At 56.7% G+C, this 24,659-nt stretch overlaps 1 protein-coding gene across 1 annotated transcript in view; it reads left to right on the top strand.

Annotated features, from left to right (window-relative positions):
- Positions 1-24,659, top strand: part of NFASC (neurofascin) — a 192,218-nt gene that overhangs the window by 151,002 nt on the left and 16,557 nt on the right. Inside the window, exons 14-27 of the mRNA XM_065938228.1 lie at positions 287-453; positions 1,068-1,215; positions 2,340-2,464; positions 3,239-3,283; positions 4,399-4,500; positions 4,781-4,978; positions 5,773-5,843; positions 7,352-7,574; positions 9,122-9,237; positions 10,935-11,139; positions 12,349-12,471; positions 13,603-13,776; positions 16,186-16,200; positions 21,765-21,983. Coding sequence (XP_065794300.1) covers positions 287-453; positions 1,068-1,215; positions 2,340-2,464; positions 3,239-3,283; positions 4,399-4,500; positions 4,781-4,978; positions 5,773-5,843; positions 7,352-7,574; positions 9,122-9,237; positions 10,935-11,139; positions 12,349-12,471; positions 13,603-13,776; positions 16,186-16,200; positions 21,765-21,983 — 1,931 coding nt within the window. The remainder of the gene's footprint in view (positions 1-286; positions 454-1,067; positions 1,216-2,339; positions 2,465-3,238; positions 3,284-4,398; positions 4,501-4,780; positions 4,979-5,772; positions 5,844-7,351; positions 7,575-9,121; positions 9,238-10,934; positions 11,140-12,348; positions 12,472-13,602; positions 13,777-16,185; positions 16,201-21,764; positions 21,984-24,659) is intronic.

A 24,659-nucleotide genomic window follows, 5' to 3' on the forward strand; every position in this document is an offset into this window, starting at 1 on the left:
GTAAGTTCCGGGAGACCAGGCTTCCCCGACGAGGGCATCTGTCTCACCTCTCTCATAGCATTCAGCCCATGAGAGGGGTTCAGCAAGTCCTGGGAGCCACAAAGGGTGGAAGCGGAGATGAAGCTGGCAGAGCATCTGGGTCAGGCCTCTTATTGTGCAAAGAAGGAAACTGAGGCCAGAGACCTGAGGCCAGCCACGGGTGGGGCAGACCCATGGGTTTGGGGTCCCTTCCCCCCCGGGCTGGCCCTTTCTCAGTATGCTGTGTGTCCTGCTGCTCTGTTGTGAGGTTTAAGAATGGACAAGGAAGCAACCTGGATGGTGGCAACTACCACGTCTACGAGAACGGCAGTCTGGAAATCAAGATGATCCGAAAAGAGGACCAGGGCATCTACACCTGTGTTGCCACCAACATCCTGGGCAAAGCAGAGAACCAGGTCCGCCTCGAGGTCAAAGGTAAAGGAGAGGGTTGGGGGGGATCGGGATGGGGAATACATGTAACTCCATGGCTGATTCATGTCAATGTATGACAAAATCCACTACAATATTGTAAAGTAATTAGCCTCCAACTAATAAAAATAAATGAAAAAAAAAAAAAAAAAAGGAGAAGGTCGCTAGGTAGAGGGCACAGTAGGTGGGGAGGGGGCACCTTTAACTTTGAGAATGCCATTTCCTCAAAGTTACCCGTGTGTGTCCCTTTGAAAACACACCACCCTTAATCCCTAGTGGGATTTAATCCCTAGTGGGACCTCCCCCAGCGCCCCCGGCTGGCCTGGGTGCTACACGCACTGAGTCATTACCTGCCCTGTGCAGGGAGGCCTGCTTCCCACACCAGCTCCCCACCACCGCCCCAGAAACTACTTCCTGTGTTGCTGAGCCAACAAGAAAAGACCGGGGCATTATTTCCATCAGGGATCTCCTATTCCAGGCCTCCCTGACCAGCCCACCTAACTGAATCCTATTTCTGCCACCCTCCACGGTCCATGTAAGCTGGTCACACGTGTCACCCCGTGGCCGCTCGGGGGTGGGGGGTGGCAGAGAGGAGCTTGAGCTCAGGCGCTTGTCCGCAGACCCCACGCGGATCTACCGGATGCCCGAGGACCAGGTGGCCAAGAGGGGCAGCACGGTGCAGCTGGAGTGCCGTGTGAAGCACGACCCCTCCCTGAAGCTCGCGGTCTCCTGGCTGAAGGACGACGAGCCACTCTACATCAGCAACAGGTCCCCGCTGCTGCCTCCCCGGCTCCGCTCTCTGGGGCCCTGCCTCCTCTCTGCTCCTGGTGATGCGTGGGCGCGCCCGGGGCTCCCGCATCGGTGTGTCGCTGCAGAACCGCTGAAGAGGGTTCTGGGAACCTCCGGGGAGAGACCCCCTCCAGCGCCTGCCCTCTCTCCGCTCAGCGCCCTGCTCCTCTCTCCTCTTCCCCCGCCTCTTCTCCCCTCCTTCCCTCCTTTCTCTCCTCTCTCCATCTGCATGCTCTTCTCTGTCCTTCGGCCCCTCCTTGCTCCTCTTTGGCGTCCAGGCCGCACGCCCCCTGCCTCGTTTCAGCCCAGCCAGCAGTGCCGCGGCCCCCCAGAGGGCTGCCTGAGCAGGCTCTGACCCTGTGGTTAGTTGGGTCGCCGTTACTGCACCCTGGGCCCACGCCTGTCCTCTCCCTGAGCCAGATTTGGATCTGATTGGAGTTGAGGGCGGGCCCAGGCCTAGATGGTGTTTGAAGTCCCCCGGGTGTTGGGACTATGCAGCTGGGGCTAAGAACGTTGATCTGAGCCTCCCCTCAGGCTCTCTTCTGTACCAGCTTCGGTCTCGGGGCAGGGTGCATGTGGGTACTAGCTGGGTCTGCTGATCATCTGGTTTCCTGGAGGGGCATAACCCTCCATCAGGCACAGGTTTGCTGGTACTCAGGAATGCACCCAGCTCCTGGGTGCCCTCCTCCCTCTCTGGAGACAGTTCAGGGGAGCCCAGGGAACTGGGCCGAGCGCAGGCATCACTCTGGGTTGAGACAGAGCTGAAAGCTTGAGAAGACCTGCCTTCAGGGGTGGACCTAGCTGCGCCCTAATTCAGGAGGGGAGTGCAGCGGACCCGGGTGGATTCGAGCATGGTGAATACGGAGGGGGCCGCTCTAGCACCGCCCGTGTTCCTATCCTCTCCATCAACACCACGAGTGCTCAGGGTAACAGGAAGAGCCAGCCCTTCCCACAGCACTGCGATGGGGCCCCTGTCCCCTGGGAGCTCTGACTCACTGTCCCCGCCCCCGGGAGAAGGCGGACAGGCAGTGACTGCCACCCCCACCTCCCCACCTCACTGTCTGCCCTCCACCTTCCTCCAACCCTTCCCGGTTCCTTTGCAGGATGAAGAAGGAGGAGGACTCCCTGACCATCTTCGGCGTGGCCGAGCGGGACCAGGGCAGCTACACGTGCGTCGCCAGCACCGAGCTGGACCAGGACCTGGCCAAAGCCCACCTGACCGTGCTAGGTAAACACCGCCGCCCGCCCTGCGTCCAGGGAGGTGGGGGTGGCTCTGAGGGCAGTGCCCGCAGTCAGCCAGCCAGCCAGGCGTGAGGAGCCTCTTTTCTGAGGGTCTGAGGGTTAGGAAGCTGCTCCTCTCAGGACAGGCTGTACTAGATGCCTTACCTCCTGAATGGAATAGCTAACTCGCCTCAATCCTCAACTGAAGGGTGCCAGAGGGAGAGGGATGGACGGGGTTCTCGTGGTCGTTTTTACCAACTTTACAGCTAACTCTGAACCAAGTCAATTAAAACTGCCCATCCTTGAAACAAGCCAGCTCTGTGTTTGGCCTTCCAACACCTGCTGCTGCTTTATTCTCTGCCCGCCTTTCCTGGAGGGATTTCACAGGGTGCCGGGCACCTCCGATGACTGCCTCTTGGCAGGCCCTCACTCCCAAGGCAGACTGTAAATACGAAGCCATCCCAAACCCGGGGGTGTGGTCTCCCGCCCAGGAGAGCATATCCTCCCTTCACCTCTGCTGTCTTGGTGCATCCCTGCACCGTCCCGGGGAACAGTGGGCCCAGACACAGTGCCCGCACCAGGACAGCAAGCAGACCACATGCGCGGCCCCGGCTGCAGGGGGCACAGGAAGGCCTCTGTGAGCGCCGGGGCACCCTCCACGGGGCGAGGGGCTGAGGCCGAGCAGGGGCCGCTGTTCCAGCCTGGCCTCCTGATCCCGCCCTTCGAGCACCTTTATCCCCAGATAACCTGCTAACCTGGATAACCCGTCTTACCTTTGCAGCTGATCAGGCTACTCCAACTAACCGTTTGGCTGCCCTTCCCAAAGGTAATTCGTACTAACCCCGGGACTCGCACCAAGCCCTCGAGGTGTCTGGGAGGGTGGCTTGTAGGAGGAGGAGGAGGGCCCTGCAGGAGAGGAGTGCTCTGCACAGGGCAGGGGGCAGCTCGCCCCCGCCCCTGCCAAGTCTGACCCCTCAGGAGGCTCCTCCCGAGCCCCTGCTGGCCCTGCCCCTTTGGCAGACAGTTTTGGTCCCCTCCCCACCCCTCACCTCTGGCCATGCCCACCACTCCCCTGGGGCGGTCTGTTCTCTCACTCCACGTGGTCTCGGAACTCTTGCTTCCAGTTATCCGTAGGCCCATCTTTTTGGCAGCCTCTCTCCAGATCTGCTGTTACACACCCATTAACAGTCCATGTGCACATGTGTGCGACATGCGTGAATGTGGCTGCTGGGACTCATGTTCCAGATCCTTCCAGTTACCAGTCAGACTGTGGAAACAGCTGATTCATGGAGCCAGGATGGGAGAAAAGAAACACGCCTGCCCTCACCAGTCAGTGGCCAGACGGCTTTATCCCTCAGCCAGGAGGGCACTCACACCCACTTAAGAAATCCAGTGAGACTGGGGCCCCCCAAAGGTGCTGCCTCACCCTTGCTGGGGACCTCTGTCCTGCTGTCCATCATGGAAGCTTCTAGACGGAGCTGCCCTCTCCTCCCTGGCCTGGTCCTCTGTGTTTGTCCCGCTCCCCCCAGCCCCCTAACTGCTCTCCCCTGCAAGCTCTCCAAACACTCTGCTGGGCTCCTGCCCCCTCAGCCTCAGCACACACAGTAGAAGATAATTACACACAGGAGTCCCATACTTCTTTCCTAAAGCTGTGACCCTTTCCCAAATGCTTCCACTCCAAGAACACCCACAGGTTGGGGTGGGTTGGCCCCAATTCTCACTGCACCCTGCACCCCTTGATATTCTTTGGGGGCTGGTGGAATTCGGGGGCCTTTCCTCTTTGTCCTTTCTTGAACCCCAAAAGCAGGGTGGCCCCTAGGCTGACCCTCCGGCAAAGGCTGGGGTTGGTCCCTGTGGGGTGAGCTCAGCCTGCCCAGGTCCTGTCTGCGGGACGGTGACCGGGCCAGCTCTGACTCCAGAGGCCCCTCCCTCTGCCGCCAGGACGACCGGACCGACCTCGGGACCTGGAGCTCACTGACCTGGCTGAGAGAAGCGTGAGGCTGACCTGGATCCCAGGGGACGACAACAACAGCCCCATCACAGGTCAGCCACGGGTCGGCGCCAACCAGAAGAGGGGGGTGCAGCTCGGCGGCCGGCCTGGCCCTGGCTTCTGGCCCCACCGCCTCCTCACTTGGCGTGTGCCCTGGGCTGTCAACAGAGTGGAAGCCGTGGTCTGTTTCCTGTTCTGTGTTTGGGAGGAGTTCATGTGCCTCTGTCTCCCCACGGGAGGCTGTCAACACTGCTGGGAGCCCCGAGGGCACACCTTGGGAAAGAACTCACTGACTCAGCTCCCCAGACAGTCCCGCCTTCCTTGCCTCCTCAGACTACGTTGTCCAGTTTGAAGAAGACCAGTTCCAGCCAGGGGTCTGGCATGACCATTCCAAGTTCCCGGGCAGTGTCAACTCAGCTGTGCTCCGGCTGTCACCCTACGTCAATTACCAGTTCCGGGTCATCGCCATCAACGAGGTGGGCAGCAGCCACCCCAGCCTCCCGTCTGAGCGCTACCGAACCAGCGGAGCACGTGAGTGCTTGAGGGCTAACGGCAGGTGCTGACGCCCGGCACCCGAGTACAGACTAAGTTCCCCAGGTCCCCAGCCACACGAATTTAGGCAAGCTACTCCAGGCTTCCCCATCTATGAACCAGAGAATACTTGCACCGTCTCCCTATGGGGCTGTTGTGAAAATACAGTTGTTTGAAAATACAGTTCAGGTCCTTAATGTGATATGCATGTAGTAATCACACAATAAATGTTAACTGTCATGTTTATTATTACTAATATTATGAATAATTCTCAATGATCTGCTTTAAAGGGAATAGCTATGAAGATTGGCAGTAGAAATATATAATCTCATGCTGTATCAGGTTTCTTAACATACTTAGGTAATGAAATGCTTAGATTTCTGAAATCATACTGGCTCATTGAGGGTGAAAGATGCTCCCCCAAAATGTTGAATGCCAGGATAAACCAAGTTGGTAATGTTTAACACACTTAGTGGATAATCCACAAAGGGGATAATCCACATTGAATTGGCTCTGTTGATCATCTAAAATGTGGAAAGCCTTATAATAAATGCTATCTTGTCAGGGATTAAAACTCAGAAGAAACTATCCATCTTTTGGGGGTCTAGGTCTCACCTAGGAAGGTACATCATACGTGCGGCAGCGCGGCAGAGCGAGCTCAGCTGCGGAGGGGACAAGGTGTTGAGACATGCAGAGATGAGCACAGAGGGGCCAGTGGGCTGGGGAGGAGAGGCTGTTCACTGTGCCCTGTGATGCATACCCCGGGTTTGAACTGGTCTCCGTTTGGGTTCCAGCCCCCGAGTCCAACCCATCCGACGTGAAGGGAGAGGGGAGCAGGAAGAACAACATGGAGATCACGTGGACGGTGAGAGCCCCTCCAGCCCACCCGCGATGCTGGCCTGGCAGTCTGGGGGCCCTTGCCCTGTGCAGCCCTGGGGCCCCCCAGCTGCAGGCTGGCTCAGACTACCTGCCTGGTGTGAGGGCATCAAGAAATCAAACAGGAGAGTATCTAAGAGCAAGGTTTAAGACAGGAGCAGAGGTGACTGAGGCCCACAGGACCAAAGCACTTCTTTAGAAGAGGGAGAGATTTAGATTAGTCCCCAGAAAAGATGTAGCCTAAACACTGGTACCTCGCTTTGGTGAGTTCTGAGCTCCTCTCGCTGGAGATTGTTGGGTGTGGGGAGAGACCAGCCTCATGGTGGGCCTCCAGTGGCAGCTGTCTGTAAGTCCAGGATGGACAGAGGGATTCCAAACCAGGATTGAAAAACTCTTCTTCCATCTTGGCTCACCTGACCACATTTTCCATACCAAAACTGGGATATGTGGCCTCCAAATGACGTGTTTTTTTTTTTTCCCCAAACTGCTTCTGAGATGCAAATTCAGCCACTGAAAATGTTTTATTTTTAGTTGCTCTAGGTCTTCATTGCTGTACAAGGGCTTTCTCTAACTGTGGAGAGAAGGGGCTGCTCTCTAACTGTGGTGTGGGGCTTCTCTTGTTACGATTACAGGCTCCAGGGCACATAGGCTTCAGTAATTGTGGTACACAGGCTTAGTTGCTCCATGGCATGTGGAACATTCCCGGGCTAGGGTTCAAACCTGTGTGTTTGAATTCCGGGATTCCTATCCACTGTGCCACCAAGGAAGTGCCAGCCACTGAAATTTTAACATTTTTGTGCTGTTGCTGTGCATAATGGAAATAGACCGATGCAGGGTTTGGAATCATGACCATCACTGTCTGCCGAGGGCCTGGTCTCACAGCAGCCTTGGCAGTTGGGCTGAGCCCAGATTTAAGACGCCAGGGCTCATCTTTTGGACCTGGCAAGGAGTGGTTCAGCTCTTATTGCAGGTGCCCAGGGAATGGCTTCCTGGACCAGCCCTTGGGGAACAAAGACAGTTACGCCTGCTCCCACCTCCAGCCTTTTAAGAAGGGTAGGGCAGAGAGGCATGGATTCGCTAGGACTGAAGTCGGGAATTTTGATTCATTGGCAGCAGGCGTGCCATGACTAAGCCAGAACTCACTCCTCTCTGGCTTTGGAGGCTTGTTATATCACCGTGCACATTTTGCTTCTGGTTGCTCCGTCCCTGGAAAGAGTCCTGTTGACAGTGATGCTTTTCCTGCCTGCACACCTGCCAGGCGGGGGCTGTGACGTCAGAGGGCCTGGGGCCTTGGAGGAGGATCTGCGTGCTGCCGGCTTCACAGGACTCCGGGCTCAGGGGACTCAGAGTGGGGGGCAGGCTCTCCCCAGCCCTGCAAGGGGCTGGCCACGGTTGGGCAGGCTGGGGACAGGGGCCTGCCGCGGGAAGAGGGCGAGCTGGGGTGGCCCGGGCTCCTCTCCAGCACCCTCACCACTCCTGCCGTCTCTCCCCGCTCAGCCCATGAACGCCACCTCCGCCTTCGGCCCCAACCTGCGCTACATCGTCAAGTGGCGGCGGAGAGAGACCCGCGAGGCCTGGAACAATGTCACGGTGTGGGGCTCCCGCTATGTGGTGGGGCAGACCCCCGTCTACGTGCCCTACGAGATCCGAGTCCAGGCTGAAAACGACTTTGGGAAGGGCCCTGAGCCAGACACCGTCATCGGTTACTCTGGAGAAGATTGTGAGTACCCACCCTCCCTCCACCCCGGGCCCGCACGGTTGGGCTGCCCAGGCCACCCCTGCAGACCAGGAACCTTGGCGTGGGCCCTGGGTCTTCTGAGAGCACCCTGGAGGACAGCCAGTTACCAGGAAAGAGGGGTCTCCTGCAGTGACCTGGAGCAGACAGGCCCCAGGCAGTGGCAGGAGCAGAGATGGTATCATCTGAATGCTGGTTAGAATTAATGAATGTCGTCACCTGGTCCAGTACTCTCACTTTATAAACAGGAAAACCGGGGTCCTGCAAGGGAAACCCCCACCCATATTGCACAGTAGCAAATTCCAGGCTTGAAAACAGCACCCAGGTTTGTGGTCTGTCTTACTGCCAGGCCTTGCTAGCCCCGAGGACCGTCTGACCCAAATGCCATAACTAGACGCCCCCACAGGAAGCAGGGCCAGGCCAGACTGCTCCTGGGCTCCCCAGGGGAATTCTCGAGGGACTGAAGTCCACAGCTCCCCAGACTGAATACTCCAGGCCAGTCACTGCAACCCTGGGCATAAAAAGAGGTGTTCTTTAGAGGCTGTCGCTGGAGAAATCAGCGTGATTCTGGGATATGTGCAGAAGTGTGTACCTGGCTGTCCAGGCAGTGGGGGCCTCTCTGTCCCTAGCACATCAGTCCTGCGGCTGCTGAGCAAGGCAGGAGGGTTAGTGACGCCCCTCCTGGTCAGGGTAATCCATACCCTGGTGGATCTGGGTCTGATCCGAGAAGAAACCATGGAGGTGGATGGAGTGACCCGAAGGAAGGAGGGAGGAGAGTCTTGGGGAAGAGTGGATTCACAGGGGCCAGTGCTGGGGTCATGAGCAGGGCCAGTGGGGTTCACGACAGTGAGCTAGGAGTGAGGGTCGGGCCCTGTGCCCCGCTTCCCTGGAGGTGATTGTGGATTGGACCCCCTCAGGAGATAGGGAGCGGGAATCAGCAGGCCCTCTGTCCATCCCGCTCCTCATTTCCATGGTGGCAGACGCTTCCAGACAGAAGGCGATGGGGGCTTCTGGAGGGTAAGTATGGAAAAGGCAGCATCTAGCCACGGACTCACAGACCACCCCACCGTTTCCACTGCATCTGTGTACCCCACGGCCGATACATTAGAGGGGATAAGGCAGAACCACTTTGGTGGCAGAGTAGGAAAAACAGAGGCGAGAACCAGTTACGGGGGCCATGTCCCTCCCTCTGCAGGTAGTCTCAGAATTAGTCTTTTCCTGAACTGGGCTAGGGCGTCTTTAGTCTGCGGGCAATGTTTCCTGCAGGGCCCTGGCAAGAAACAAATGCCACTCAAGGGAGACTATTTCCAGTGTGAGGGCAGGATCAGGGGGAAAACAGTTAAGGTTGGTAAGCCAGCGGGAGGCCCGCCACAGTGGAGTGCCATCACGCCACTTGGCCTGGAGGGAGTGCCCAGCGTCCAGAGTGGGCTGAAGGTGCAAGCCAGCCGAGAGCAGGCGAGTCGGAGGGGACTCTGGAGTCGGGGGGGGCAGCCCCACCTGCATAACCAGCTCTCTGTCCCGACACGTTGCAGATCCCAGGGCTGCACCCACCGATGTTAAAATCCGAGTCCTGAACAGCACCGCCATCAGCCTGCAGTGGAACCGCGTCTACTCCGACACGGTCCAGGGCCAGCTCAGAGAATATCGAGTGAGGAAGCCAGCTGCAGGCCCTGTCTAACCTCGCAGCTTCCTAACAGGGCGAGGGGGTAGCAGACGCGGTCCATGAGGTGTTTGGAAGGGGTCCTTGGGATAGTGGTTGGACCCAGAGTTGGTTTAAGAAGACGATGTCTGGAAGTTCCCTGGTGGTCCAGTGGTTAGGACTCCACACTTTCCCCTCCTTGGCCTGGCTGGGAAATTCAGATCCCGCAAGCCATGTGGCGCAGCCAACACAAAAAACACGATGTCTAGAGTGAGCTGTTCAAAATATACTCAGAAAAAACACAGATACACCCGGCGTCTCCTGCAGCACGTGCTGAGAGATTCTGCTCAGCAGGTGGGTGCTGGGTTTGCACTGACCACACAGAACACATTATGCTTGCACTCCGTGTGTGAGGACACACGTGTATCTTCAGAGGCAGTGTTGAGGCACCGCTGAGCTACACCCCTCCCCTCTTCTAAAGGCCCTTCTGGGCTGCTTGCCTCACCCAATCTGATTTCATGAAGCCCCAACTAACCAGAAGAGCTACTACAAGGGTAGAAACCCTCCCCTGTTGTCACAGCCAACTCCAGTTTATTAAGGCCCTTGACTTCCCCTGGCCGCCTCTTCTCTTCCTGATGCTTCTCTCTTTGAATGGGAAGGGAGAGAAAACCCAGGGTATGCAAGGCTCTCCCTGATGAGTTCTCTATTTAAAACTCCTGGAGAGGCTGTGGCCCTGGGTGACACGGGTTCTCTGGCTTATAGGTCATTGGGGGTTGACTGATGGACAATTGGTGGCACAGAGGGAGTCAGTCTCTTCTAGGGAAATGGATTTGGCAGGCCAAGGAAGGAAAATGAGATGATATATACGCTTGAATGAGCTCTTCCCCAATTTGCACCCTTAACCTACTTGCCTGGAGATGTTTTTGGCTAAAACTCTCTTTGGGTCCCCTTCTTAAGTCTGGACTTCCTCTCTACCTTGTCCTTGGAGGCCCCGGGTGATGCTAGGGCTTCCCCTCCACTGCTCATCACACCCCATGCTTCAGACTTCTGACTGTGGCACTGCCCCCTTCTGCAGACTGTCCCATCCCACCCCAGCTTTTGCCATCCCACAGCCTGGTCTCCCATTGACTTGGACATGTCACTGTCCTAACGGTTTTTAAACAGTATCAAAAGGAAGCTTTTTATTTTAAAGGACTAAATCAACCCTTTCTTGTATTCAGACTTCTGGGGGTAACCTGCTACTTTTCAGCTCCTGTCTGCTGCCAATCTAAACCATACTAAATCTAACTCAAGGTGATGTGGTCTTTGAGCACAGAAAAGAGCTCTCCATGCCTGGGCCCTTGGCTCGAATTTGTGCTTTTGGTACAGACTCCCTGAGCAACCTATTCCGAGCTTGGAAATAACTCTCAAGATGGAGCATCTCGGCTGTACGTTTGGCCAGCGTGCCTGTTCCCAGAGAGACGACACGGCTCAGAAAATGATCAAAACCAAAAAGTGTACTTGGTTTGACATCGGTCCCCACGCACTAGTGGCCAATGGTTGGGGACTGTCAGGTGCCTCCCCCAGCCCTCTGTGGGGCTGCTGAGGGCCTTTGCAGTTCGGAGCCCGTGGCCAGGAAAGGGAAGACCAGTCACCACCAGCACCATCACTAACAACTAACCCCGCCCTGCCCGGCCGAGCCCTCACCAGCCCGCCTCTGTCCTAAGGCCTACTACTGGAGGGAGAGCAGCTTGCTGAAGAACCTGTGGGTGTCTCAGAAGAGGCAGCAAGCTGGCTTCCCCGGCGACCGCTTGCGTGGTGTGGTGTCCCGCCTCTTCCCCTACAGTAACTACAAGCTGGAGATGGTTGTGGTCAATGGGCGAGGCGATGGGCCTCGCAGTGAAACCAAGGAGTTCACCACCCCGGAAGGAGGTAGGTCCAGCTGCCGCTCCCCGGGGAGGGCAGGATGCGGGTGGCGTGGCCGAGTGGCCCCAAGCGTCTCCAGCATGGCTCTGCCCGGCTGACACAAGTTAACCTCTGCACGACCTCACGGAGCGATGACCAGCGCACTGATGGTACCCGTGGAGTGCTGTCCCCGAGGCGGCTGCCCCGACAGGCGGTTCTATGTCCGAACAAGACTGTGAGACAGCTGATGGGACTCTGGACAGGCTGTGTACACAGACTCCGAAGGGCACTGTGGGAGCCACCCATGGTCTCCTGAGGGGGCCCACCCACAGCATCCTGAGGGGGCTCAGGCACCTGGACTCCCAGGAGGCACCTGGACTCCCAGAAGGCACTTGGACTCCCAGGAGGCATCTGCTTGGTTCGTCAGCCTCAGCCCCAAGGACCTTCCCTCCTGTCACCGCTGTGACCTAGGGGCTGCCCTACAGGGGGCATCCCGGTCCTGGGAGCTGGACCCCTGGGGAGGTCCCTGCCCGTCTCCTGTTCCTGCCAGGCCCCTCAGACCAGCTTGGCATTTCCTTCGCCCTCTTCTGTTTCTCCTTCCTCCCTTCTTAACTGTTATTTCCCCCCATTCTTCTGCCCCTCCTCCTTTTTCCTCTCCTCTGTTTCCTCTCCCTTGTTTCTTCATTCCTGTATCCCTTCCTCCTTGTCTGGTTTTCATCACCAGCCTCTCCCCATTGCTTCTGTTCCTGGCACCATCCACATGTTCCAACATGGGTTTCTTTCTTCTCAGCCCAGAGGCCAGGGTTTGATACTTTGACCCTGTGGTGAGAATCCTTGTCTGAAGATTGAGAACCATGGTTTCTGTTACCAAACAGAGGCTAAAATTGGTTTCCTACCTGAGGATGATTCTGCCCAACCTGGAGGTTTCTTTGGAGGATCAGAGCCTAATGTATGCTGTGTTCAGGGTAGTTTTTAAAGGAGAACTTAACTGACTCCTTCCCCATGTAAACCAAGTCTGAGCCATGCTTGTCCTAGATGTGGGGAAATGCCATTCTGGATGAGGCAGTGGGCACTAGCCACCTCATAGCCCTCCAGGTTGTGGCTTAGCAGTGATCCAGCACGGGGGTTGTCCAGAGGTCAATGCCTTCATATTTGTGCTTTGTTTCTTGTGTTTTCCTCATCCTGCCCACCCCTTTCTCTCCCGCCATGTCCCCCACTCTGTCCTCCTTCCCCAAGTACCCAGTGCCCCCAGGCGTTTCCGAGTCCGGCAGCCCAACCTGGAGACAATCAACCTGGAATGGGATCATCCAGAACACCCCAATGGGATCCTGATTGGATATACTCTCAAATACGTGGCCTGTACGTTCTGCCCTTCTTTCTCTTGGATAATCTTGAGAATCAGAAACCCCATTCTCACCATCTTTTCTAAGGAATCAAGGTAGAAAGCCTCTGGGTACACAAGGCATTGTGGAGGGATGCGGGGGCAGGGTAAAAGCTTCCTGTAGGGTTATGGGAGGCAAGTGAGACCCAATCCCCACTCTCCTGTCACAGCTCCTCCTTCAGGGGGCTTCCAGTCAGCCGGTGAGGCAAAGGGGACTTCTGGTCTGATGAGGGATTCAACCCCCAGGCTCAGGAATCTTAGAGTCTCTTAACTCCTACAAGTCTAGGACAGAACATTTCTTACCTGACAGAGTTTCCATCCACTAGGCAGATAGTACATGCATAGGGATCCACATGACACTGCCCCTTGGGGCCACCTTAACAAGTTGCCGTTTTTGGTAAAGCAGTTGTTTGTGGAGTTGCCATGGAATATTGAATATTCAGTACTGAATATTGGCTCTATCAGGAGCCTGGGTTGGGTTGACCTCACCTAAAGAATTCAGCATCACCAGGCAGGGACAAGAGTGTCACTCATTTGAAAGACTTTCAGATGTCTTCTAAAGTAGGTGATGTTATGCTTTGATGTGAGGCTCAAAGGGCAGGCATTGTGTTATTAAGGATTTTAATAGCCAACTGTGTGCTTGCATGTAATTCTGAATCCATTTCTGGACCTGACCTTCCCCCTCTGAAGTATATAGTGAATAGGCCTTTTACAAAGGAGGCATTAACAATGAAAAGCTCTAGTGGTTTTACCCTAGTTCTGTTTGAAAGGAAAAAAGGAACTCAAGTTTTGTTCTTGTTGAAAAGGCTCGCGGATTAAAAGTTGAATCTTTCGGAATCAGCCACATAACCTTGTGTTGAGCTAGCAATAATGAGATCAGTGGAAAAGTGTTAACCCTGGTGTGTCATCAAAGAGCCAGAGAGGAGTTGTGGCCCAACACTCAGCCTTTGAAACGTCTCCCAGGCCGAGTCCTTAAGATCACGGGCAGGTTTCATGGGTTCCCTTCCCAGCAGAGTCGAGAAGGCTTCCTCCTTCCAGTTGCAGTTTATATATAACCCATCATGGTCAACATTGCTAAAGTTCAATTCCACTTACCTGTCTCTCTCCAGTTAATGGAACCAAAGTAGGAAAGCAGATAGTGGAAAACTTCTCTCCCAATCAGACCAAGTTCACGGTGCAAAGAGCAGACCCCGTGTCGCGCTACCGCTTTTCCCTCAGTGCCAGGACGCAGGTGGGCTCAGGGGAAGCAGTCACGGAGGAGACACCAGCGCCCCCGAATGAAGGTAGGTGCACTGCGGCGGCCGCGGGGCGGATGGTCCCGGGGAGTGCAGATGCCTAGAGAAACCCTGAGCTGGCCTCTGGCCTCTGGCCTCCTGGGATGGCGGGGCTGCGGCCGGCGGGCCCCCAGAGGGGGAAGCCAGCCTGCGTGCTGACAGGTAGGTGCCATCAGTGGACCTGGAAGACGCGTCTTCTCACCGTCGCAGTCAGTCCTGGGTCCCCACGTGGCCTCGACTTGCTCAGCTGTTTCACCTTTGGGGGTACAGGGAAGAGAGTGTGAGCCATGGCTGAGCTGAGGGGACGAGAGAAAGCACGTTGGAAGTAAGTGTGCTCACAGACTCCACAGAGCAGGAAGGTGTTTGCCAGGTGAGGGAGGCAGCGCTGTGTCAGGAGGTGGCCGCTGAGGGCCCTGGGGCTGCCCCTTCTCCTCTGAGGGTGCCTGGCGCTGAGGGGAATGGGGGCCAGCCCTGACTGACGCTGACTGCCGGTGTCGTGGGCCGAGCAGGAGACGTAGCCCTCCTGGCGGCCTGGAGGGAGTGAGCTGTCCGGCCGAGGAGAGGCCAGGGAGCTGGGAAACAGCCGTCTGCCCAAGCAGCTTCACAGAGAGCGCGTGCCTGAGCTCCTCTCCTTTCCCCGCCTGAGCTCGCGGGGGTCTTCCCGCCGCGAGCGCCTGGCCCTGAGCTGCGAGTGCATGCCATGTCCACTAGAGGGCGCCCGGCCTGGAGCTGCGCGCGCGCACGCAAAGTCCACTAGAGGGCGCCTGGCGCCCCTGCTCGTGGTGTGGGTGAGCTCTCGGGTAGGAGAGGCTCTGGAGGCCCTGGCATCATCTGCAGACCCCCGTGAGAGGGGGTGGGGGCTCTGCCTCCCCAGAGGCACTGTGGGCTGTTCAAGAGCCTCTGCCCGAGATGCCGGACAACTGTGCCAAAAACCAGAAATATAAAAACTGATGAGCCCTGAGCCTAGAAGGGGGACGCCCACAAGAGGATCCAACTGTGATTCACCAGGAGCTGTGCAGTGTTTAGGTGGCGGAACTGCAGTGGCGGGGCAGAGGATAGGGTTGAGTCCACAGGGGAAGGCTGCAAAGAAGGGGCCATGTGGTTAAGGATTTCTGACGCCGACCGCAGGTTACTGTGTCCAGCACTCTCCCCAGAAGGCTGAGGTCTGCTGGCGAAGCCTGGCCTGGGGGGGCCTCCTGGGCACCCCACCCCCAGCCCAGGAGAGCAGTCGTGCCTCCAGGCCTGCTACCTCACCTCAGGCTCCCGGCTCAGCGCCACAAGCAGCCCCACGTCCCTCCCCCGGCCCTGCTCCCCTGGCCAGCAGGCCAGCACCGAGGCAGAGGCACGAGGGGCCAGGCGGAAGCTGGGGAAGGCTGACGGTGCTGCGTGTGTCCCTGTCTGCTCCTGTAGACCAGGGGTGAGCCACACAATACTCCTCCCCACCCCCCACCCCCAGTCTCCCTTCCAGTCTCTCGGGTACTTGGACAGTGTATTAGGGCTGGGTGACTACGTAAGTGGTTGATACATGCCTGTTACCAAAGGTCAGGCCAGGGCGGGTGCCCTTCCTTGATTACTTCACTCTACAAGGAGATCCTAGAGAGAGCCTCTTCTCCCTCCCTTTTCCCGCCCCCATCAACACAGAACATCGGATAAACAAAGCCACCCTGCCCAGCAGGGAAGGGTCTCAGCGCCAGGGGGCAAGAGAACAAAGAGGGGTCTCAGCCACACTCAGCCAAGGGCTTTGCAGCAGATTCAGGAGTTCCTTTTAAGCTCTCAGTTCGCAGCTGAGTTTCCCTCTTTCATGCAGTCCAGGGGCAGCAGGACACAGGACAGGGCCCCACGCTGTGGCCCATCACAGGCCCCGGCTTCCCACCGAACCCATTCTCCATCTCCCTCCACCCCAGCATGATTCAGCTACCTAACGCCTGCCCTGGGGATAAAGGAGACATCCTTTCACCTGCGACTGGTGTCCTCCTATACACCTCTGTCTTATGCCCTCAAATCCTGGCACCATCGAGGGTCACCCAGCTCCTTCATAAAAATCAGCCCCACTAGAGAGGGACACACCCTTCAAAACAGACATGGAAACCTGGCATTCTAGGTGGACTGTTTCTGCTGCCACCTCCTAGATGTCCTTGAGTTGAGGTAGAAGCAAAGATGTTAGAAAGGGCTCCAAGACCCAGGAAGGTTTTCTGTAGGAGCATGCAGACCCCTGTGGGGTTGAACACGATCCCTAATGGCCAGGTGGCATCCGCAGGGCCGTGGCCAGCGCCCAGCCACACTGTCTGGGTCAGTTCGAGCCAGAACCTTCTCTCCTGCGATTGCTTGTCCTGTGGTTTCACCTGTGCTCTGTTCTCTCTCCCTTCTTGTTCTTTCCCCCTCTCCCTCTCTGGCTATCTTGGGTGCCGTGTTCTGAAGCCACTCCAACCGCAGGTACTGTACCAACCGCAGAGGTAACGGGCGTGGCATGGGGCAGCGCAGGTGGAGGCCAGCCCAGCGGGGCAGACAGAGGGAGAGGCCTGGGGTGAAAGCATGCTCTCGGGACACACCCTTTCAGCGGGTGGGAAGCTGGACTCTGCAGAGGCTGTGTGTGGAGGGCAGGGCCAGAGGAGACTCAGCCAACACATTGCCCTCCCTTCAGTAACGAAGGTGTCTGGCTTGGAAGGGACCCCACTCGGAGGCTCCAGACCTGCTCCGTGGAGCTGCAGCTTTCTCTGAAGCTGAGTGGTTACCTCCTCTGAGAACCTGGTCTCTTGCCCGGGCTTGTCATCTCAGACACAGCGGGCCCAGAGCCCTTGGGTGACCTGCTGTGCTCTGGGAGTGGGGGCAGCTGGCTCCCGTCTCCGGGTCAGGCTGCCACCCCCTGAAAGGGTGACCCGAGGGTGAACGTGCTGTGCATGCTGGCCTTGCATGCTGCATGGGGCTTGGCACCAGCTCTGCCATCTCCCATGGGTTCCGCTCAGTGAGTCTGTCCCGGGATGGGCCAGGCACCCCCGACCTGGAGTCTCAGAGGTGCCATGGGCTGAGAGTCGCGTCAGCCCGCAGAAACCCAGCTTCTCAGTCTTAGGTGTTAAGGAGAGTCCTCGCTTTTGGGGTCTGGGAGGCAGGTTGGAGCAGGAGGTGACCTGCCCTCCGAGGCCCTGCTCCCAGCCCCTTCACGTTGTGGTCTGAGGAGCATTGGCACAGGCTGGAGGGGCTGGGCAGGGACCCGGGCTGCCGGCCCCGCCCTCCTTAGAGGCAGAGCCTGGGCGTGAGGCGGGCGCACCGGGGCGCCTCAGGCTCCAGGCAGCAGGGGCCCTGAGCGCAGGCGAGCAGCTGAAGGGCTGGCTTGGGAGGGCCCACCTTCCCGGTTTGCCCCCCACCCTCACTCACAGCTCCTCTCTGTAGGTTGCTTCTGTTTCTGTTGCATACCCTGCTTCCTCTGTTTGCGTTGGTCCCGCCAGCCAGGCCTCTGGTGGCGCGCAGTCATCGTGCTCCCCCCTCCACCCTGCCCTCAGATAACTCAGGCCAACTCCCGTTGGTAACTCAGATAACTCCCGTCCTGCTGGAACGGGAGGCAGAGGGGGGTCTTGGGCCTGGAGACCGGGGGAAGGCCGTTCGCGCAGCCTGGGGTGGCCCTGGCGCTGGCCCAGCAGGTGCTCGGGGTCCCGAAAGCACTCAGTGGAGGCGGAAGGAGAGAGGCAGTGAGGGAGCCACGCAGATCACCCGGAAGCTCTTTGGTCAAACAGCTTGCAGACTGCTCCCCATGCTGGGACCCGGGACCTGAGGCAGGTGGGCCTGGGGGCAGGGAGCCTGCTCTGCTCGGTGGGATCCACGCCAGGCTGTGACACCCCTCTCATGTGGCAGGTGTGAGGCGGATGGGTTCCAAACCCCCCACTTCCTCCTCCTCGTTTAAGAAAGATCCAAGCTCACCCTGGTGTGTAGAGAGAGCTGGGGTGTCTGTCCGTCAGTCACGTGTTTCCTGGGCTCTGCTTCTGCGGGGCACAGTGGTAAAAGTACAGCGTGCTTCTTGGTAAATGAGCTGTGCAGGTAGCATCGGCTGTTCCCAGCCTTGAAGGCGCCAGGTGACGGCGCCCAGGGTCTCCATCATTAGCGTGGTCTGGACTCCAGCCCGCTGCTCCCTTCCCTCTCTTTCTCTCCAATTGTGGGTATTTCCCCCCCAAACTGATGTGTTCCTCTCACCCAGGAAAGATAATCCCTTTCCTGCGCCCATGTCTCCGGTCTCTTGGGGTTGCTGCCCATCTGTTCTGGCCATCTGTGTTTGGCCAAGGTAGCCTGTGCACCAGGTGGACACTTTTGGACTGAGCCTTCCACCTTGGAATGTCCAGGAACTGCTGCCCTAGTGTTTGGCTCAGCTCATATCTGCCAACGTTTGCTGAGCAGCTCCATGGTGGGTTCTGGGTGACAAAAGTTGAATAAGAGATATGATGTCTCTTAATTTTCTCCATTTCTTGCGTGGTGTCACCCAAAACTCTGGTGGAAAACCCTCGGCCTTGGCTGGGGCGTCTTCCAGAGTGCATTAGACAACCCACTGGGCTGACACCGCCTTCAGGGAGGGGTCCTGTGCCTCCAGGCCCACCCTGGCTCTCCGTCACTCTCAGTTACCAGCCTGGACCGCCGTCCCTCAGTTTCCAGCCTGGTGGTCTGTGCTGGGCAGTGACCGTATTGGTTCTGCAGCCCGTAGTTCCTGCTGTGGTTGGAGATGACCTCCTAACCCAGCAATGTATCTGTCCAGCCCGTGGGCCACTCTGCCTATGAGCCCCACTGCTGGGCCTTGTTCCCCTTTTATCTGCTACCCTAACCCCGCCCCGGGGATTGAAGTCATCTGAATCCCCTTAGACTGAAACACTGGGCAGCTTCCCTGGAAAACCTGCCTGTACATGGCTCTGGCAACCCACTCACTGACTTCCGTTCCTTCCCCCAGAACCTTGCCTTCTTGCCTCTTCCCTCCCAGTCTGTCTGGCCCTGTCCATCCCTGGGACAGTAGACGCTGTTAGCAGTGGACCAGAGAGAGTGCCAACTCACCAGCTGCGACCTCGGCCAGCCAAGGCACCTCCTCCACTGCACCTGCAGTGCCGGGCATCCTCTGGGAGGGCGCCTGGGGAGCGATTCCTTTCCTCCCGCTCCTCCTGGGCCCCTCTCACTAATGCCTGATTGTTGCTGCCGAGCTGAAGGAAAAGCACCTAGGTAGCTATTGTCAGAGAATACCTTTCCTCCTGCCACTCTGGACGAAGGGACCGGGTTGTGACTGTGGCAGCATCTTCATTTCTCATTCTTGTCTCTGCCCCACGGAGCCCAGGAAGGACTTGTTCTGGCCCTCTCCGCATCTCTGTTTCTAGGGCTGCTCGCTGAAGTGCCCGGGGCCGCGTGTGGGCCTCCTGTCGGCCCTGAGTCAGCTTGAGAATGTGTCTCTGCTCGTAGGAGGACCGGCGCCCACAGGGAGTGTGTGTGTAGTCTCCAGGGGCTTAAATGCAGAACCACTGTGTGCATGTGGGGAAGCCCGCATGTCCACACTATACAGAGGGGAATGACTTAACTTAAGAGCGAGTATCAGTTTTATGATGATGTCTTAAGTAGTCATAGCAAAAGTGAGCCTTCTAAAATTATAAGAAAACACATTATTGATAAGGAGCCAAATCAGAGTGGTCCTCTCCAGATGGACAAAATAGCTTCTCATGGTTCCTTCCAGCAGCTCAGAACAGCAGGAAAAGCCCATGTGTGTCCCAGGCCATAGAGCTGCCAGGCACCAGGCTTAGGAAGGAGCTCGCCTTTGCCCTGTGGGTCTCAGGCTCGTGTGTGTGTCTCTGTGTGCGTCTGTCTTTTTGCCTGTCTTGGCGAGTGGGACAGGACGATTCCCGCTGGCTGGCCTCTTACAGCATCAGGCTTGCCTTTCAGGTCTGGGCCACCTGAAGCGCATCCTTGAACGCTGCCTGTGAGAGGGAGAGTTCCTCCCACCACATGTTCCCTCCACACCCGCCTTCCTGATGTCCATGTGACCGGGGCTTGGGGAACATAGTGCTATCTGTCCTCACCTTGTCCAGGAATCTCTGGAATGCATGGGGCACGGTCAGTTGCCCAGTGTGACCTCTGTGGTCAGCACCCTCAGACCCAGTAATGCATCTGCACTTACAAATAGGGAAGCAATTGGGATCCCAGGAATAGTCCCTCCTTTTCTATGGGGCACTTGTAACATTGGAGGCCCAGGGGAATGAAAAGGGCTTTTGTTGGTCAGGTTCTTGTTGAGAAGGCTTAGGATCTCTTAATTCTTGAGAGAAGCTTTCTGGCAGTTTTCTCTCTGGTTTCCTTCTTGCTCCGGTCCTCTTCTGGGGAGTAGGGAGAGTATCTTCCGGAACTTCTGGAGATTTGAGATAAGATAGGATATCTCTCCTCCTTGGAAGTTAGAGTTACCTATTTGTGTCTTAAGGGCTTCCCTGACAGCTCAGTTGGTAAAGAATCTGCCTGCAATGCAGGAGACCCTGATTTGATTCCTGGGTTGGGAAGATCCACTGGATAAGGGATAGGCTCCCCACTCCAGTATTCTTAGGCTTCCCTTGTGGCTCAGTCAGTGAAGAATCTGCCTGCAATGCAAGAGACCTGAGTTCGACTCCTGGGTTGGGGAGATCCCCCGAGAAGGGAACAGCTACCCACTCCAGTATTCTGGCCTGGAGAATTCCATGTACAGAGGAACCTGGCAGACTATAATCCATAGGGTTGCAAAGAGTCAGATCAGCTGAGTGACACCCTACCTTCTGCCCTGTTAGCAGAAAGTAGACTGGTCAGATCACAGGAGGTAGAGGGTAAGGTGGAGAGGTATCCCTGGCTCTCTCTGATTTCCCCATCAGTCTTCTCAGCGTTAGCAATACTGGAACTAAAGAGTAATAGGCCAGCCCTTTGTTAGCATCCACGACTCTTCGTAGAAAGAAAGAGGGTCTATGGAAACATTGTCATGATAGACGACCCCCTATGGCTGACCCCTGTCAAAGGGTAGCTTTGGATGGGAGGTGAGAAAGTAAGAGTTATGACAGATTTGAAGCCCTCTGAAGATTTATGCAAAAAAGCAGCGCACATTCGCCTCACACATCTTGGGATTTCTACATTTACTGTGGGCTGGGGAGGCGGAGCCCAGGACCCACATGTCCTAGAGAGAAAGGTAGTTATGAGAAGTTAAGGTGGTGGTTGTTCAGTCGCTAAGTCATGTCCAGCTCTTTGTGACCCCCTGGACTGCAGCACGCCAGGCTTCCCTGTCCTTCACTATCTCCCTGAGTTTGCTCAAACTCATGTCCATTGACTCAGTGATGCCATTCAACCATCTCATTCTCTGTCACCCCCAGGGTGTGTTGGGGTAATTGTAGGAAGGACCATCCCTGGGCAGACAAGAAGGGAAGAGAGGCAGGAAATGAATAAGAGCTGAGAGCCTGGGGAAGGGGTGACGGTGGAGGCAGAAAAGGCGAAGCACGGGACAAGGCTTGCCGGCAGTGGGGATGGTTCTCTCTCTGTTGTTGGGTTTGGGTGGTATTAGAACTCAAGCAGGCAGGAGGAAGTGTCGTTTTGGAGTGAACGGTTGGGAATAGCAGGCTTCCTGGTGCTCCTGCAGACAGGGCCCTGCCAGTTGCCCACCTCAAGGCCCAGGCCCCAGGCCTGGACCCAAGTGATGCTGCTTGGCCTCTGCTGGGTGGCGCTTGGCCTGGGACTCCACGTCATCCCTGGGGTCTGAGCGACTCAGTTCATGTCCCATCTTCACCACTGCCCTTGGCTGGGTGCATGCTGGATGCTTTGAGCCACATAGGCCTTGAGAAGAAAATGAAATGCACAGGCTTCATTCTCTTCCCTTCTTGTGGCCCTGTTCTCTTTGACTGCGACCTGCCTGACCCATCTGTCCTGCTTGGGGAGCCTTCCGGTCGCTCAGCTCCATCTGTCCCGTGGGCTGCCTGCCTTGCACGCGGGGCCGTGTGTCCAGCCAGATCGACCAGACGCGGCTATTTTACATTTCCCCTTAGCGCCTCCCACGTCGCCCCCGACCACGGTGGGTGTGCCCGGCACGGTGAGCAGTACCGATGCCCCTGCCACCGCCGCCACCACCACCGAAGCCACAACAGTCCCCACCGTCCCACCTGTCGCACCTACCACCGCCGCCACCACCGAGGCCACAGCCACTACAGCCTCCACCACCACCACGGAGAGTCCCGCCGCCACCAGGACTGAGATCCGAGAATCGGGTACTGCCCATCATTCGTGCCCCGCCCCTCCGCCCGAGAATCGGGTACTGCCCGTCGTCCGTGCCCCGCCCCTCCGCCCGAGAATCGGGTACTGCCCGTCGTCCGTGCCCCGCCCCTCCGTCCGCAGGCCTCCCCAGACAGGAGGGGGAGACTGGGTTCTCAGATTGGTGGCCTCGAGGCACAGAGCACCCTGCCCCCACTCGGGGGGCAGGGGGTCTCCGCCGCGCAGACCCCGTGTCCTAACCTCAGATCCTTGTTCTTTAGCAGAGGGCTACACCATGCAGGCAGGAACTCCAGGCCAGACGGTAGGGCTGCCTCCAGCTCCATACTGAGGGATCGGCTGAGGGCTGAGCTCTGCAGAGGGGGCGAATGGGGAAGGAGAGGGGCGGACATCGGCCAACTGGCCTACGAAGGCCTCCTGACCTCTCGGTGTTTCCCAAGCCTTGCGGCAGAGCCTGGGGACAGGGGAGTAGCCAGCTCTGGAGCCTCTCCTGGAAAAGCAGGTTTATAGGCTTTTTTTTTTAATGTCAGAGCTTCCAGGAAATGGTACTGCGAGGAGTCCTGAAATGCTGGCGAGTGCTCTGTTGTTCTCCGCCCCCCCCCCCGCCCCCCCCGTATTCCCCACGCCCCCGGATATATACACGGAAGGAAAACAACAGGCTTTCTAGGGGCCCCTGGGAAGGATCGATCCCAGGGCTGGCCTGCTGAGCCCAGACAATGTGCTGTTCCTGCATCAGGCAGACAGGCCAGGAAGCTCTGTACTTCCAGCCCGCAGAGACCCCTCAGGGACTCAGCAGTGCTTCTGAGAACTGACATAAAACACTCCTATTACCGCGGAGGGGAGGGCCTCCAGCTTGTGGAGCCCAGAGACTAGCTGTAAAGTCAGCGCTATGCAGCAGCAGGGCTGCTAGCAGGAAGCACCCAGAATGCTCCTCCAGCAGCTGCAGTACTGGAGGCCCCTCTCTCCTGGGCACATCCTTGCACCTGCCAGGGCCGCACTCACTGCACCCCTGTTCTCTCAGCACCTGAGTGAGGATGGAGGCTTAATGCACGTGTGAGTCTTTTCTTTAATCCAATTACATGGCGTTGTATGAGCCGTGAGACATGCAATGTGTAGCTGATGTGATGCTCCTCAAACCTTGAAAACTGATTTGACTTAAAGCTGCAGTATCGAAAATGTAAACAGCCTGCTCTGCAGGAAAAAGTTGGCTAAGGAGAAACCTGCTAGGCTGTGAGAAGCTGCCGCTGGCATTTGGTGATGGCTGTTCTTTGGGGCCACGGTGAGGCTTCAGGTGGGCCTGTGTGTCCCACTTGGAGGCTCTGAGCTCACAGAAGAGACGCACTGAAAATGAAGACAGGGAGTGGGTCTTGCTCCTTCTGGCAGGGTCGGCCCTGCTGCCGCAGAGGACGAGCCTGTGGACGCGCACGCAGAGTTGTAGCTGCGCTGAGATGCCGCAGGGGCCGGGCCGCTCTTCGAGCTCGTCCTTACAGGGCCACCTGCACGCGGCACAGGGGCTCTGCTTCCCAGGGTTTCCAAGAGGAATGTTCATTTTTATCACTTTTTAAACCTGAGGATAAGATTGTTCCTACATTTTCTTTTTTTTTTCCGGGTGAAATGGGACTTTGTCCTTAAGTTCTCCATTTTATCTCAAGGGATACCCCTTAAATCTCACATCTCAGGAGTCGACAGAAAAATCCATGCTTCCCTTCCATTTTTGTTGTTTTTATAGTCATTGATAGCTTTCCTTCTTGCTGCCTCTCTCTGAGCTTTTCATCTCTTTAATGATCATCATCTCGGTATTTCTAGATGGCAGACCCTTCCTCCACCTCCCACAAAAAATCATTTGGTTTCCCATTGCTTACCTTATCTAATAGTGCCCTGATCTCTCCATTGCCTTTAAGACAGTCAGCCTTGGGCCAGGGTTGTATTGTTGGTCAAACTGTTTAAACCCAAATCTTTGGGCTTATTTCCAGAGCCCAGAGCTGAGGAGGGAAAGTATCAAGTCCCCAAACCATAACCAATCACAGTTCACTCCCACTAGAAAGAGCCATGAGCTTCTAAGGAGCTGGGATTCGGGCTGACTTAAAGCAGCCGATACAGTGGAAACCTTTGACAGATCAGTAAAGAAGCCTGCCTTCTGCCCTGCCCGCGGAGAAGGCCTGGCACCATCAGTGGAATCTCTTTCTTGCTCCTCACCTAAAACGAATCACATTCACCTGGGACAACCGGCAGATGACAAGGTTGTAGTAGAAAAGGCGCTTCTTTGGAGTGAAGACCAGGAGATGGTTTATCGCTTCCCCAGCCCTGCAGACTCAGTCACATGTCAGATAGATAATGAATACATGCATCACCACTGTATTCTATTCATTCATTTTTGACAAGTGAGTTGGTGACAATGCCCCCTTGCATGCTAATAAAATATACAGGAGCCATGCTGGTAAAGTCTTTGAAATACAAGGCTTCATGCCAGTACTCCACTATTAAATCTGTGCTGAGAAATGGGGTACAGAGACTGCTGGGATGCTTGAAAAATGATTACGTTTGAAGATCACTGCCGTTCTCCTGTCCACAGGCTATGGTTTCAGACCGTGTGATGGCTTTGATAAAGTGGCTCCCAGCTCATAGGAACTAGATAATTAATGTCTTCTGTGTTGCATGGAGATCAGGCCTCAAAG

Source organism: Muntiacus reevesi, chromosome 5 (genome assembly GCF_963930625.1).
Source record: "Muntiacus reevesi chromosome 5, mMunRee1.1, whole genome shotgun sequence".
In the NCBI taxonomy this organism is placed as follows: Eukaryota; Metazoa; Chordata; class Mammalia; order Artiodactyla; family Cervidae; genus Muntiacus; species Muntiacus reevesi.